General features: G+C 23.5%; 1 protein-coding gene across 3 annotated transcripts in view; it reads right to left on the reverse strand.

Annotated features, from left to right (window-relative positions):
* Positions 1-3616: 3616 nt before the first annotated feature.
* Positions 3617-17712, reverse strand: part of LOC122499927 (metabotropic glutamate receptor 2-like) — a 214009-nt gene continuing 199913 nt past the window's right edge. For all 3 annotated transcript variants that reach the window (XM_043608519.1, XM_043608520.1, XM_043608521.1), the window contains exons 7-16: positions 14728-14902; positions 13645-13751; positions 12465-12614; positions 11594-11727; positions 10901-11059; positions 9077-9243; positions 8409-8785; positions 7543-7694; positions 5122-5323; positions 3617-4171 (exon numbers count right to left, since the gene is read on the reverse strand). In XM_043608519.1, coding sequence (XP_043464454.1) covers positions 3945-4171; positions 5122-5323; positions 7543-7694; positions 8409-8785; positions 9077-9243; positions 10901-11059; positions 11594-11727; positions 12465-12614; positions 13645-13751; positions 14728-14902 — 1850 coding nt within the window. In that variant the 3' untranslated portion in view covers positions 3617-3944. The remainder of the gene's footprint in view (positions 4172-5121; positions 5324-7542; positions 7695-8408; positions 8786-9076; positions 9244-10900; positions 11060-11593; positions 11728-12464; positions 12615-13644; positions 13752-14727; positions 14903-17712) is intronic.

The following is a 17712-nucleotide window of genomic DNA, read 5'->3' on the forward strand; positions in this document are numbered from 1 at the left end:
CAATTCTATTTATTTGTAGTGAAAATTTATTTGTAATAAACAATTATTTACTATTTTTATCTATTTGTTTCTTTATTTATTTCTTTATTGTCTGTTTAATGATTAGTATTTAATTTTTATCCATTAAGTATAAATTTATGGTCGGAGAGATTAATTTTTTTGCATATTTTGCAATACTTTCTCAAAAAATATCCCCATTAATAATTTTAATAATTTTTTGAATGAAATTAAAACCTCCTTTAAATATTTGCATATTATTTTTATTATTCTGATACATTTTTTAGTTTCATTGTCAGACCTGGTGTTGGTCTTTTGAAATATACATTATATATCTAAAATATCCAATAGTTCAAGAACACATTTCGATGAAAATTTATTTTCAATACAATAAAACACAAAGAGATATTCTGCTACATCTTAAAATCTATAGGAAAATTATTTTTTTTTTTAAACATGTGTAATGATTAACCGATGCTTTCGAAGTCTTAGATTTTAATTTTTTTTTGAAACAATCGACGTGTTTCGAACAATATAAATCGTTTATTTACAGACGCGTGTTTAATTATATATTTTTTTAAAATTAAACTTTAACTAGCAATTAAATTTAAGAACCTATTGTTGGTCTTTCTCGTAAAATTATTTAATATTCACTAAAATAAACAGAAAACAAATACAGTAGTACCTTTCAATTTTTAGTAATAATTGTAGCAGTAAAATGAAATAGTAACTTGGAGTACAATTCGATGAAAGGTTCTACTGTACGAGTTTAAAAATTTAAATTACTCTCTTTATTATTCATCACTCGTTGATTGTGTATGCCATATGAATTATGCATTGTTTTCTTTTATTAATGAAAACTATTTACAAAATAAATATATTCTTGTTATTTACAATTCAAGATATTGACAATTTAAATTTTGTGAAATTAAATTCAAAGAGTCAAAGTAAGCTTATATCATTGGGCTCAGATATTGTTAGAAGCCTACTTTGAATCTTTTTTTAAATTATAAAATTGTGATCAAAATTAAAAATTTTTGAACAAAATTATAAAAATAACACAAATTACAAATTTTTTAACTAAATTATAATTAAATTTTTAACAAAATTACAAATAATGATCAGAATATTGCCTGAATTTATAAATTGAGACTTTATTAACTAACAAAAGATTTTTCAATTCTTATTGATACAATTTTTTTTTACATGAAATGAAATTATTATTTTTCGATAATTTCGATATGTTAGTATTAATTCTTAAATTAATTTATGTCTAGAATTATAGTTTTGAGTAGGTTTCTTTAATTTTCTATTATACACTTCATGTGTGTTTTTCGTATGTACAATAAACTAATTTATTAAAAACATTTCGTTAGACATGTATTGAATTTCTTATAATTATTTATTAATTAGGCGGTTTTATCGTCGTTATTTATAACATTTTTTTTTTCTTTTCATCAGAAATTTCAATAAATACCTCCTTTTTTTATCACATATTTCTAAGTTTCGCAATTCCTACCAGCCTGCAGATTAGAGGATCGGAAATTGCTATTGAAGTATTTAAAAAAGTTCGATTTTTCTTGTCAGTTACAAAATAATGCATTTATACTTATAATAATTAGTTCACAATTTTTATGACGATATAAATTCATTGATACGCATTTTTTTTCTCTACAATTATTTCATTTTATTGAATTCTACTTTTTATTTTTTCTTATTTTTTTTGGAGAATTTGAAGTAATGTTTTTAATTGAAAATTATTTTCTAAAATTAAATCAGTGAAAATTTGACTTATTTTCAGTGACTATTCTCGTGATTTGAATCAGTGAAATTTCAATCAAAATCAGTGAAAAATTACTGTTGTTTCAGTAATTTTAAACTAATTTTCAGTTAAATTTCACTGATTCAAATCACGAGAGTAGTCACTGATTCAAATTTAAAGAGAAACTTAATTTATTTATTAATTTGAATTAAATAATTAATAACTAATTTGTTAATAAATTGTTTATACTGGATAATTAAAAATATTTTTTGGTTGAAGTCAGTTGATAAAAATATTGAAAATTTGAGTGCAGGCCATGTTTCTAAAAATAAAAACTATATTGGGATATTGTTTTAAAAAATTCTGTCTAAACTTTATTTATGATTTTTTAAATGCACGGTGAACTTTTTTATTTACAACAAATTTAAAGTACTTGATGTATTTTCTATATTTTTATATATAAACGCTGTCTTTCAATTATTTTTTTATTTACAAAATTCATTATCTAATGATTCCGTAATCTTAAACGGTTGCTTCTCTTTTAAAATGCTTAAATACAATTTCATTTTTAATTACAATAAATACAATATTCAATTATATACAAAATAATTTATTTTTTATAGAGCTCTCATAACGCACACGTAAATTTTTTTTTTTCTTTATTTTAATGATTTTAGTGCATTAATTTATAATAATTTATGATAATTTCATCACAGAGATAAGTAGAATTTCGATTATACAGAGTTATAAAAAATGTGCATTTAAAAAATACTGATTCAAAATTTAAAAAGATTTAAATCTAAACAGAGATTATTTATAAAATAAATAAAAGAAGCCGTTAGGAAGTTTGCAAAATTGCCAATGTCTCTTGTTTCTTTTTACTAAATATATTTTATCAGAAATTATTATTAATACCTAATATTGTATATTAATAATAATCTCTAATAATAAATGTTTTTTTTATTATTTTATACAAATATTAAATTAAAATTAATTATATTTATGAGTTTGTTTATGAGTTACCCTGTATAATTGATTTCTTTAATTGTTTGAAACTTTTGTTAAAAAAATGGAACTGATTATTAATTATTCTCAATCATGTAAATTTATAATGAGTATAAATATTACTGGAAAGGATAAAATTAGTTAATAACTATTTACGTTGAGTGAAAACAAATTTTGAAAAAGTAATTATTGATATGTTTGCTTCAAATTTACAAAAGTATGATTAAACGTAAATTTAATCATATTAGTGATTAATTAATTTTATTCAAAGCAAACTGCCATGAAATTAGAGAAAGGATTTCATAAAATTAAAATGCTATTTTTATTTCAAAAAAATATTTTTGAAAACTAAATTTGTATACATAACTTTTATAAACTTTTATTAAATCTCATTATAACTACTTTAACATTTCACAATAGTCTTCCTCTGCATATTTTTTTCTGTTTTAAATAGTTTTCAAAAATATTTTTTGAAAGTTTGAAAAATATTTGTGGATAATGTTTCCCAAGGAAAAAAATTTAGTTCAACTTGTGTTAAAAATTAAAAATAATTAATACTTTGCAAAAAAATATTTTCCATTTTTGTATTTTTTTGTATTATTAGTTTAATTAATAATTAACTTTCATTTTTTATTAACAGAAAAAATGTTATCTTTTTTTGTGTAACACTTTATAGCGATATATAGGAATAAATTTTATTCAGTACGTATTTTTCTTTTTCAATATTTTTTTGTGTATAGCTTATATATGTATTTATATGTATTTCGAAAATTCTGAAAAATGCTTATTGTAAATTTAAAATTATGATTTTTTGTAATTTTTCAAAAGGAAACGATTTAAATTTGCATTTTTTAAAAAGAAATAGATTGAAATGAATATTTTAGAAGAAACAAATTGAACTTGCACATTTTTAGAAGAAAAAAATTATAAACTTGCATTTTTTTTTAGAAGAAATAAATTAAAGTTGCACTTTTTAGAAGAAACAAATTAAAGTTACACTTTTAGATGAAACAAATAAAATTTGCAGTTTTCGAAAGAAACGATGAATAGTACGCACCTTAATTCTTAAATTCTACATAATATTATGTCGATTTGAATATTTCTATACGATCACTGGTTCCTTAGATATTGGCGTTAGATTTGCTTCTATCAACGAGATATCTTCCGAAGCGTATTCCTGCTATAAAGAAACGTCATTTTGGCTTACAGGTCCATTTCCTATCCTTGTATTCAATTCCTTTGTAGTTACGGAATTATCTTTAGAATTTTTATTCGCTTCCTTTGATATCACTGATGTTATTGAATTTGTATCACTCTCGTTGTGGTTTGCTAACGTTTGAGTTGAACGCGATATCAATGATGGCGGTGGTTTTCCATTCTTTTTATTTGTTGTTTCCATTTCGTAGTCTAAAACATTTGTAAGATTAGAATTTTTCAAAGTGAAAGTTTAGAGGTAAAATGTATTTCAGGTATTTTTATTTTCATATTTTTTTCACTTTATTTTTATATTTTTTCCATTTCATTTCATTTTTCATTATATTAAGTTGGTGAAGTTCACGACGTTTGTAGTCAACGATTGGATTGAAAAAATATTTTTCCTTTGAAATTTTTGTCTAACAACAAATAAACATCTTACGAAACGTTTACAATACTCATGTCTCTAAATTTGAATTAGTAAAAATGTTTATTAATTTAAATTATTGACTGAGTTTTTGCTTTTTAATTAGTAAATTTTACTAAGAAATTAGTAAAAATTACTATTTATTGGCAAAATGTACTAATTTGGAAGCAAAAAGTCAGTTATTAATTCAAATTCAAATTAATTAATATTTTTACTAATTTAAATTTAGAGAGTATTTTTTGATTAATAATTTAATAAAAAAAATTTTGGTAAACAAAAAATATTATTTTTTGCGTAAAAAATATTTTTTCTTCCAATTGTTGATCTCATAAACATTGTGAATTTCATTGTAAAGTTTCGAAAGTTCAAATGAACAACGATATCTTTATTACTTCTTTTAATTTGAATTTTATTACAAAATATTGTTTTTTTTATAATTATAAAATTTATTTTTAACTAAATGTTCAATTACAATTTTTTTAAAGTTCAATCTGGTAGTTTTTAAAAATATTGAAATGCAAAAATTTATTTCGTTCATTTGAATGTTCAAAATTTTATTTGTTACCATGTTTTCGTATTAGGAGAATAATAGAAAAATATTAAAAACAAAATTTAATGGATTAAATTATAAATATAAAAATTAAAAGGTAAATTTCATTCAGTTTTGTTTTTAACTTATTGTTTTTAATTTTATTAAACAAAAGCGATGAGGTTTTGTTATAATTTGAAATCTTACTTTCACTTTGAGTGGAACAATCTGTGGTTGTAGTGACATGCCTTTTGACAGCTTTACTTTGATCACAGGTAACTGCTGTCAAAGTGACAGGTGCCATTAAATTTGATGCGTTAGTGAGTCCTGAACTTTTTGTTGTATTATGTCGATTTGGCATCATACTCTGTCTCACATTCCTCTCTGGTCGTATTAAAATAATATACAGCTGCAAAAAAATGTTTAGGGAAATAAATATTAAATATTAATTAATAAATAATAAGCAATAAATACTAAATAATAAAAAACAAACAATAAATACTAAATAAAATACTAAATAGAAAATATACTAAGAAATAAATAATAAACAAAAAATGCTAAATAATAAATAATATTGCTAGTTAAGAGTGGGAAAATTTTATTCATAGTTTTGAATGTAACAGTGACAAAGGGAGTAATTTAGCGTTTTCCTTCTCTTGATTAAAAAGTTTCTCTCTTGGTATTAAAATGTTTTAATGAAAAGAAAAATTTTCATGTAATGTCCATGAGTTTTGAGTAATTTCCTCTTTGAATATTCTTTTGAAACAGTATACATTAGAGAAAGTTTTATGAAATTCTGAGGAACTGACTAAAATGGAAACTTTATTCTTGCTGTGACCAAAAGATGTATTTGCACTTTTCTGAAAAACTTTTTGATTTGCCTTTGTCTATTTTCTATAACACCAGAAGAAAATGTTTTTTGAAAAAATAAAAATTAAAAAATTTGTTACATTTATTTACGAATTTCTTTAATTGCAAAATTATTCAAAAACATCAATAACTTCTTTTTTAAATAAATATTTAATTATTATTAATTTTACATAGGAATTAAGATTTTCAAAAATTTTAAATCTAAACCTTTTTAAAATTAAATAACTTTAAAACTATTGTTATAAAAAATGAATATATTGATTGCTCCGAGTCGAAGACTCGGAGTGAGCGATTTCTTCATTTTTTATAATAATTAAAGATGTTCGAGAGATAAAATAATTATTTTACATTATAAAATTATTGTTACTGTAACTTCTTCAAAATTATTTTCATATTCAATTTATTATTATCTAAAATTTTTACGAAAATTTTAACATTTTTAAATCAATTTTTATTAGAAAATTCTACGAGAATTTAATTACCGAATTTTTTAATAATTAAATTCTTTTGACGAATTTTAATAAAATTTTTAAGAAAAGTTAAATTTTTGAGGAATTTGATTAAAATTGTATTAAAAAGAATAGAAATTCTCCGCTGAAATTTAAATATTTTCAAAATCTACTATCTTTATACAATTTCTCAAAAGAATTCAATTATTTAAAAAAAAATGTAATAAAATTCATTGCAAGAATTGAATTATTTTTCAAAATTGAATTTTTTCGACGAATATTAATAAAATTTTTAATAATAATGACATTTTTTGAGGAATTCGATTAAAATTGTATTAAAAATAATTGAATCTGCAATGAGTTTTATTATTTAACAAAATAATTGAATTATTGCCAAGAAATTTATATAAAGTTTCAAACAATTGATTTTTTTTTCGAAAAAATTTATGCAAATTACATTTTTAATAATTGAATTCCTGCGAAATTTTTATTATTTATGAAAATAATTAAATGTTTGCGTACAATTTTATTAAATTTTTTTTAAGTAATTGATTTCTTTTGGGTAGTTTTATTAAAATAGTAGAAATATTTAAAATTATTGAAATGAGGAAATTTTTTGAAAATAATTGAAATTTTGACAAGAATTTTATTAAAAGTTTTGATAATAATTGAATTTTGAAGAAGAGTTTGAATATTTATAAAGATAATTGGGATTTTGACGAGATTTTTTAAAAATTTTGAACATAATAATAATAATTTAATAGTTTGTGAAGCAAACAAAAATCTAGAATTTTCTGGAATTTTCTTATGAATTCTAAAAATTTAATTTTTTTCGGTACTTTTAATAAAAATCCCTGACTTTTCCCTGAATTTCCTGTGTCGGAAGATATGATTATTATTATAAAGAATTACAAATTTTTACGTTCTATTATTTTTAACATTGCTAATTGTATTTAAAAAAGAGATTAAAAAGTTAGCCGCGCGCAAATTGTTGCTAGTTAATAATAAACCTTAATTCCCTTTAAACGAGAAAAAAAATTATTAAAAATCTATTTTTTGATTGTAAAATGCAAAGGGGAAAACATTTTCAGGGTGTAAAGATACTTTGAAGTATCCTGTTTCTTGGTTACCAAGTATAAACTAAAGTAAATTGCCTTATTTATATTCAGTTAGAAGTATAATTTGATAGCAATCAAGGGGGTCAATGATTGCTGGAGTTTAGCATCGAGCAAAACTTTCTTGGCCGTCAGGAAACTTCTTGCGGAAGACGAAAGTTTAAAGACTATTCCGGATGTAGAATGCGCCTTACCTTTGGACTGAAGAGGCAAGCTATAGTCACGGAAGCCGAAAGGCTGATTGTTATCGACATTGAAGTAATCCTTAGAGCCACGTGATTTCCGGTACCAAAATATAGAGGGACAAACGCTAGCCATATCACACATGTGGTATACATCGTAAAACCTATATTAAAAAGCAAATCTTTCATTTTGATTATCAAAAATTTCTCTTCTTTTCAAATCAAATTATTCATTTTTTTAAATCATATTTTCATTTTTTTTAATCGCATTTTTCATTTTCTTTCATAAAATCAAATTTTTCATTCGTGCACCATTGAAAATTAAATTTCAAACCAGTGTTTTTATGAAAAATAATATTTTTTCATCGTATTCTATATTTATGTCCTCATAGGAATTCATATAAATAAATGCGAGGAAAGTTGCGTATATTTATGAAAAGGAGAAACTATTCATACTTAATTAAATGAATTCGTTCATATAAATTCCACATATTAAATATTTCCAATTACAAATATTTAAATTAACGAAATCTGCGTTTGGGAATTGATGAAATTTTATATATGAAAAAGCAGAAATATGTGAAGTAGAAAAAATATTGTAGAGAGTAAAAAAAAAATTGTCGAATGGAACATATAGAAGGAATTTGATACATGAATTTATGTATTTACTCCGCTTATATCACATATGAAGCTCAAAGAATTTATTACTTGTATATAGTCTAGCTTCTAAACTTCATATATATATGTTGCGATATTGAAATGATTCAACAAACCAGTTTGAAAATAGACTAATAGAGGAATATATAAAATAGATATGAGAATAGTTTTATATTGTCGAAAGTATTTGTTTTGAAATGTTATTAATAGTTTGGACTTACCGATGTGTTTACTCTCGTTAAATGCCTCCGGTATTTTCCTGGTGAGAACAGCGTATACCGTACAAATAACAATAAGTATAATGGGATAGGTAAATGCAATCATGTAGCTCGCGTCAATGTAACTATTACAAACTAGTAAATTGTCTTCTCTCGTTGGATAATGATGCATTGCTTTTGCTGGATCAATAATCATCCAAACTCCATTAATAAGAATTTGCACACTTACAAGACCCGAGCATATTATTAATTGTGATTTTGGTGATATAAATGATGGTCGCTTTGCGCTGTGCTTATTCACATTGAATATTCTTGATATTCTGTTTGTTTTTGTTAGTAAAGCTGCGTACACGACAGTGAAGCAAAATCCAGCTGTAAATCTGATTAAAAAAAAGAAACTTTTTTATTTTTAGAGTTATTTATAGAGGTGCAATTTGATTTTAGTGTATTCTGCACTTTTTGTATTTTTATTTTAGTGACAAATCCAAATCCCTTCTAATTGAAGTTTTCTAGTTTTGGAAATTATTCATTTGATGATTTATATATTTTTTTTTATACAGAAAAAATTCTATTCGGTAGGAAGTTTTTTAGATTTCGTACACTTTAATATTTAGAATTTGGACATGTCACTAAAATCCAAAGGAACAAAAGATTTTCTTCAAATGTTTTACCGTTGGATTCCGCAAACAATGTTGGATGGTCGTAGGATTAGAGTGAAGGTTACTAGGTAGCATAATAAAATTCCTGACAAGAGAATGTAGGATAATTCTCTACCGGAAGCACGAACAACTGGCGTGTCGTTGAATTTGAGAAATACACCAACAACAAATAGTGTCATCTGTAAAGAAACGATTTTGGATTATTGATTAAAGTTGGATTTTAAATAATTCCATTAGCTTCGTACTAAAAATAATATCGAATGAATCAAATAAATATATTCTATTCGGATCGAATAAATTGTATATTGTGTTTGAAGAAATTATTTAAAACAATAATTATTTTATCTATTTGTATTATAAATCAGAATAATTATTATTTCCTTTCTTATTTGTACATAAAGAACAGGGTTGCAGAAAAAGAAAAAAAAAGAAAAAAACAGGGTCAGAGAAATCAGGGAAAATTAAATTGTTCTTGGAAATTAGGGAAATTTCAGGGAACTTTATTAAAAATATAAAATTTCTAAAATTACTAAATAATTCTGCTAATTGGTGTCTAAAAACAGTTTTGGCAAACACAGGGCTCGAACTAGTTCCGTAAATCCCGTAAAAGTCTGTAAATTTACTTAAAAAAGTCAGGTTTTTTTTAAAAAAAGGTCTATAAAATCCGTAATTTGATTTATTAAGAAAAGACGAAAAGTTCGTCAATTGTACGATATAATTTGGAGAATTTTAAAATTACAAATGATTGCAAAAAAATAAAAAATTATTAAAAATTATCAGAAATTCTCAAAACCGAATTTCTTATAATTCAACATTTTTTCTTCTCTTTTACTGCATTTAGCTTCATTATTTTCGGGCTCTTCAAAAATACTTTACTTATTCAATAGTCTCCACCCATTGGTAAAAAATCAAAAATTATTAAAAATTATCAAAAATTCGAAAAACAGAATTTCTTAAAATTCAACATTTTCTCTTCTCATTTATTGCATTTAACTTCATTATTTTTGGGCTCTTAAAAAATACTTTACTTACTTAATAGTCTCCACTCTTTGGTAAAAAATCTAAAATTATCAAAAAATCGAAAAATTCAAAAAAACGAATTTCTTAAAATTCTATTTTTTTTCTTCTATTTTATGGCATTTAGCTTCATTATTTTTGGGCTCTTAAAAAATACTTTACTTATTTAATAGTCTCCACTCTTTGGTAAAAAATCTAAAATTATCAAAAAATTCAAAAAACCGAATTTCTTAAAATTGAACTTTTTTTCGTCTTTTTTATGGCATTTAGCTTCTTTATTTTTGTGCTCTTAAAAATACTTTACTTATTTAATAGTCTCCACCCTTTGGTTAAAAATCGAAAATTTTTGAAAATTATCAGTAATTGGTCCGTAATTTTTCATTTTTGGTGCGAAAAGTCCGTATTTAAAAATACTGGTTTTAAAATACTCATTGGTTCAAGTTCTGCAAACACCAAAATTCAAAATTATTACATTTTAAGGAACATCATCTTAGAATTGCTATAACTTTTTATGCAATTGTCCGAAGCGGCTGATTGCTTCTAGTATAATTTCAATTTATAATTTCCTAAAAAACATTTTTGTTTTATTTTATTATTTTAAAATTGAATTCCTCTTGAATTTTTTCTTTTATTGGGATTAGGAAAAATGGAAAATTTCTGTCTGTAAATCGAGGACAGGTTTAGGGAAGAACACAGTTCTTTTTGTAGCAATCTTGTGAAATCATTTGAATCAATTCGTGAGTCGTAAAAAAATATATCATTGTTTTGTTGTGCTATTGTGAAAATCATAATTATTTTAGCATTTTTTTTTATGCTTACCAATATTCCTGTAGTAGAGAATGACATGGCGCCAATGGCCCAAGCACTTTCGGGTCTTAAAAATTCTTCCGGTATGTCACGACAATAGGAATGAGTTTCATCAGGAACTGTGCCTTGAGGGCACATAACGCATTGTGTTTCATCTACTGGATCTCGTATCTATAGAAAAATATTTTCCCTGTAACCTTAGAATTTTTTAATACTAAAATGAATGGTTTGAATACTCCACTATTCATTTTTATACTCATTTTGACTTTAGTTACTGATTTTCAACCTTTTTGGATCATCTTTAATATCAGTTTCATTGTCTAACGTTATTATTTGAAGGGAACTTTTTTTATTTACTTGCAAGGGGAGATTACTAGCATTAATTACTAGAATTAATTAATTCACGGAGAAAAGGGTTCATTTCTTTTTTTGACAATTTTTCATCTATTGAACATTTTTTCATTGTGAATTCGAATTGACAAATTTTTTATTGTCAATGGAGAAATAAAGTTTCTTCTTTTTCTCGAAAATAAAATTACATTTTACATTGCTACAGAGATGATCATAGATTAAACAATGGAGAACAAAGGATTAACGATATTCTCCAATATATATAATACATATATATATGTATACATGAAATTCTCGGACTTATCTCTAGAGGACAGGAAGCTTACCAATTTATCAGTTTACAAAGGATCTGACCTGATATTGGGTACAATTGAAACAATGCCAGCAGCATCTTTCTCCCTCAACGTATTTCTTTGCCTGTCCATCTTCACAGGGTAATGAACATACACTTTCTGGTGGTTGAGGATGTCCAAGTTTAAATTGCACCTCTATAAGTTTAGAGAATTGGATTTGTTAAATTTCACATAATGTTATATACAATGCTTTAGACAATATAACAATGGCAAGTCGTAGAATTGAAATTGGTTTAGGCATCGATTTGCCTCTGTCTCATGATTTTGAGAACTATACTATAACCTACTTCAATTTCAAAGTTTGATTGCTTTTAAGGGGAGATAAGTTTGTATTATAATGTAAATATAAAATGTACGGCATTTGTCTCGTTATTTTTCGATTATATTTGTGAAAATTTATTGGATGAAAATTGTAAAGGAGGTATTAATTCTAAATTAATGAATTGATTCTAAATTTAATCCTAAATTTAAAAACAATGAAAAAATTGTGAGGAAAGAAATTGAATTTGTTAATTAGGTGTAAAGTATCCGAAAGTTTGGAAGTTTAAAATCGAAGAGCGAGTAATTAGAGGTGTAAATAAATACTGCATAATGATCTAAATTTTTCGTGCCGTTAAACATTCTCTTGAAGTTAAAGTTGATTAAGTTAATATTATTAAAGTCTATTTATTCTCCCCAATGAACTGTGTACATAAATTTACTAGAGTCGTTAATTATGAAAAAGGGTATTATTTATTTTTTTATGAAACTATTTTTCCAATTAGGATATTATTCATGATTTTTTAGCTTTTTTGAAGCATTTTTAAAGTGTTTGAAATTGTTTTAAACTGTTTTGTTATAGTTAAAATTAAGATAATAATTATTAAACGTACCGGACATGTTGAGCAACAATTTGCCATCGAGATATTTTCCAACCCTAATCCAATTGTACACTCCTGGAGAAATTTGTTTAAAATGTATTATATTGTATCTTGCTGGTCCATCCCCATTTGAATCAAATTTAAATTCATCTCCACTTAAACCTTAAAATTTATAAAATGATTTATAAAATGTAAAAATGTTAAATTTATTAATAAATGTAACTAAATCTGAATTAATTAAAAATAACGAATCATTAGTAAAATTTTGTCCAACTTTTTGTTTTATTAATTTGTAAAAAATAAGTAATTAGGTATTACGCTGAGAGAAAAATATATTTGATTCAAATAACCGATAAATTGACTAATATCAATGAAATATTTACTTGAATCAAATAATATTTATTTGAGACAATTAAATGATATTTGAACCAACAATTTCAGTATTTAAAGCAAATGACATTTAATTGACTGCAATAAATATTATTTCATTCAATTAAATATTTAATTGATAACAGTCAATTAATCGGTTATCTGAATCAAATAAATTTTTTTTACTGTAGTAGAAAATAAAATAGTAAAATTTGACTAATTGAATTAGTTATCAAAAATGGTCTAAATTTGAATTAGTGACAGACATTTTAGTATTAAATTAGTTGTTTTTAACTAATTCAAAATTCATGGTTCTATTAAATTAATTAGAGTGAATTCTGCTTTCTAAATTTAAATTAGTTAAGAATAGTTAATTTGATAGTAAGAAATTAGTCACTGATTCAAATATAGTAATATTTTACTGATCCCATAGTTAATAATGACTAAATATTGGTTTTTACTTTTAGACTATGTCAAAATAACTAAAAATTTTGGTAACTAATTCAATTGGTAAAATTTTTCTATTTTCGTAGTTATTTATTTACTAGTAATTAGTTATTTTCTACTTCTGATTAGTTACTTTTTACTAATTTCTGATTTAAAAAGTCAGACAACATTTTGTTAACATTTAGTTATTTTTAACTAATTCAGATTTATAAAGTAAGAAAAATAAAAAAAATTATATTTTATTAAAATAATTGAAATTCAAATTGAAAATTATATAAAATCAATTTATCATTATACGTAAATAAATAATTTTCCTATGAATAATTCATTTGCAAATAATTCGCTTTATTTATTTACATGTTAAATTGATATTAACCTTCAAATTCTACATTTCTTAAATATTGTAGGAGCTCGGTGCCTTTTGTGGGTCTCATAGCATCGCAAAGTCCTTTCTTGCCATGACAAAGTTTCTTGTGCATATTTCTGTAAATAAATATTTAATTTAGAAATATTTTGTTTTTTTTATTTATAAATTTGTATAACATATATTGTAGGTATACATTTCACAGAAAGTGGAATTAAATTATTCAGTCAGTAAAATTTACACTACATTGAATTTAATTTATTAAAAAGATAATGGCACAATGATATATGCATAATTTATTTCAATACTCCAACATAAAATGTTTTCAATGGAATTTTGGAAGCATCGAGATTTTTTCTTTTGTTTATTATTATTTTAATAGTATGTGTGATTATTGATATTTTTCTGCAATATTTTACAAATTTATTTTATTCTCTACATTCGAATCAGTCGTTTTCTAGTTGTTAAACTCTCTAAATTTGAATTAGTAAAAGTGTTCACTAAAATTTATTAGTGACTGAGTTTTTGCTTTTGAATTAGTAAATTTTACTATTAAATTAGTAGTAATTACTATTTATTAGTAAAATTTACTGATTCAAAAGCAAAAATTGAGTCACTACTTAAAATTAGTAAATATTTTTACTAATTTAATTTTAGAGAGAAGAGCGTGGTTTCATTTATGAATTAAATTCGTAAGCGTGGTTTACTAATTTACTAATTTTAATCTACCAATTTTAACTAGAAAAACACTAATTTTTAGTTAGAAACGATTAATTTTTTAGTAAAATACCTATTAATTGAAATAGAAAAGTTTTAATTTTTCAATTAATAGACATTTTATATTTTAGATTAAAAGTAATAAACAGCAATTAATAGTAATAGTAGTATCAACAGTAGTTTTCTACTAAAAATTAGTAAAATCCTTACAGTTTAATTGATAAACGAATTCCGTATTCTTTATTTACTCGAAAATTACTAATTCAGACTTAGAGACCAAATATATATTTTCTAAGTATTCCATTAAAATTTTTGCAATATTCTAAAAGGATAAAATTATTAAAGGGTTTATTTTGAAATTTTTTGAATTGAAATTACCGAAAGGCATAGGCGAAAGCCATAACTGCATCAGAAACAAATTGAAGCTGATCTTCAAATGCTGTATTTTGCTTTGTAAGCCGTTCTTGCGTTGTACATGGTTCAGTATATTTTTCATTGTACGGTGTTAGAGATGCATTTGGATAACGGCATTGAAAATGATCTTCCCAGAATTCTAAATAAAAATATTCTTTTTATATTAAATTCACAATAATAATAGTAATAATAATATTATATGTTTGTTTTAAAAAAATGAAAATATGTCTAATATGTCAATGGGAAAGTGAAATTCTTAAATGTAAATTTTATTCAGTAGACATGAAATTCTCTTGATATTCTCAAAAACCCTTGAAAGATGACAAAAATAAGAAAAAAGTTTTGGCTTCACTTCCTATTTTATTTCTACCTCTGAATTCGAATATATTTTTCTTGAGAAAAAAAATATTATATATATAGAATTATTAATCCCAGAAAAGTTTGGTACTCAATTTTACAGAAATATATTATATAAAATTTTATAGAAACGTCAAAGAGATGAATGGAATAAAGTGAAAACGGTGTACCCTATAATGGAAATGGCAAATATTCTGACTTTAAAAGTTGAACGTAACTTTTAATCTTTTTAACTTTATAATCAAACTCTAATTGCTTTTTTTCAATGTAGCGACTTAATTTTCCTTTGTTGGCTCAACATTTTTAGAAAATTAACATTTCAAGTAAAGTCAAAAATTTTTAAAAATACTTTTACCTCTTGTAATTAGTTTAATGAGTAGTTTCATATCTTAATTCTAATTTAATTAACGGTGTACATTATTTTAGTGTGGCAGTGAGATTTAATTAATAATTGTATTAGTACAATATTAGTATAATTAATTAGTATATTTGTATAATAAGTATAATTCTAATATTAATACTATTAGTACTAATATTAATTGTATAAATATTAATGTTACAATTAATGAAAATGTAATAATAATATTATTATTATTATTATTATAGTGTAATAATAATAATATAAATATAGAAAATTAATTAAAATTGTTATATTAATTTTATTAATACGACCAGTATGGGGCCGTCCAAATTTCCGAAAAATAGCGTTACGTATTTTTTGAACGGCCCCTATCACATAATATTAATAATTATTATAATTATAATATATTTATTATTACTATAATTAATTATTTATTTTTTTTTTAAGTAATAAAGAGCTATAATAAAGTTTCAACTTTATTAGCTGAATTTAAAATCACTTGTGAAAATTTTTTTACGATCGCATTAATCACTTCATCTCACGATCATTAATAATTTTATGCTAACTCGTTAATTATGTAGCGCTAATTATTTGTTTGACATGTCGGATAAAAAGAAGTACACGATAAAATAGTCGTTTAAAATTTTCATTTGAAAATCTTATACAATAGAAATAAATAAATATCGAAGCGTTATTATTTTTCTGTATATATCGGCGCAAATAATTCAATTTTAATGAAATGAGAGGAGTATGAAAAAAATTGAATAATTGTCGGTGAAGAAAATAAAAGGTTATAAAAGTATATAAATAAAGAACAGTAGTGAATAACGCGACGTAAATTTTTATATATCTGATCGCAAAAGTGACAGTTGTTCAGCTCTCTAATGACTGTGGGGTTATCGAAATGGCAAAATGTATTATTATCAAATATCACTTGTCTGGCTATAATCCAAAAATGTATAATAAACGTGATAAATGAAAATGCATATTTTGCGGTTATCTGTAGACGAATTGATACATGTGTGTGTGAGAGTGGTTATATATATATATATATATATATATATATATATATACAGTTTCGTTACGTTTACATGTATGTGAGAGTATTGGTGGAACAAGCGCGTAATTCAGTTTGGTTGTGTGTATAATGGGATACAAGATTACAAACGATTTATAGGTAACCCTTCCACTCATTATAGGAACATCCTGTTAAACGTGATGCGTATAAATCGAACAGGCAGTACGACCAGGTCCCTGTGGTTTCAGTCCTCTGTTCGGTCGAAGCCCATTCATTCTAGTGATCTATTAAGATTGAAGAGGCTTTCACCAAATTTCACACCGTACTTTAATTTTTGCCAAAAACTATAGAACGCGATTTTTCTTTTATATATTTTGATATACATTTTAAATGCATTTTGATATTCCAGGGTTGCCACAAGTCAGGAAATTCAGGGAAATTAGAATAATTGGTCAGGGAAATCAGGGATTTTTCTTAAAAGTACTGGCAAAAATTAAATTTCCAGAATGTATAAGAACATTCTGAATTTTGGTATTTTTTGTTTAATAAAATTCTTGTTAAAATTTCAAAAATTTTCCTCATTTCAATTATTTTTAATATCTATTATTTTAATAAAATTTTACAAAATAATTCTATTATTTCAACAAAATTTTAATTAAAATTTCACAGAAATTCAAATACATACAAATTTTTCTATACAATTCAATTATTTTCACAAACAATACATTTTTTTGTGGGAATTCAATTATTTAAAAAAATTTGAATAAAATTCTTTGCAAGAAATCAATTATTTTCATAAATAATAAAATTTTTCTTGAGAATTCAATTATTTAGAAAAATTTTGATAAAATACTTTATAAATTTAAAAAATAATAATAAAATTGGTCGTAGAGTAACATTATTTTCGTAAAATATAACATTCTTCCTAGGAATACAATTATTGTCTTAAATGTTTGTTTCGAAAGAATTCAATTATTTTCGTAAAAAATAAAATTCTTCAAAGTAATTCAATTATTATTTAAGAAATTTTAATAAAATTCTTCCCAAGAATTCAATTATTTAAAAAAAGAATTTTTTTAATTCTTTGTCAAATTTCAATTATTTTCAATTTTTTAATGAAATTTCTCGATGGAATTTAATTATTTTTAAAAAGTTTTAAAAAATTCTGAGAAATTCAATTATTTAAAAAAATTGAAATAAAATTCTTCACAAG

The sequence above is a fragment of the Leptopilina heterotoma genome, unplaced genomic scaffold (assembly GCF_015476425.1).
Source record: "Leptopilina heterotoma isolate Lh14 unplaced genomic scaffold, ASM1547642v1 Lhet_18, whole genome shotgun sequence".
NCBI lineage: Eukaryota > Metazoa > Arthropoda > Insecta > Hymenoptera > Figitidae > Leptopilina > Leptopilina heterotoma.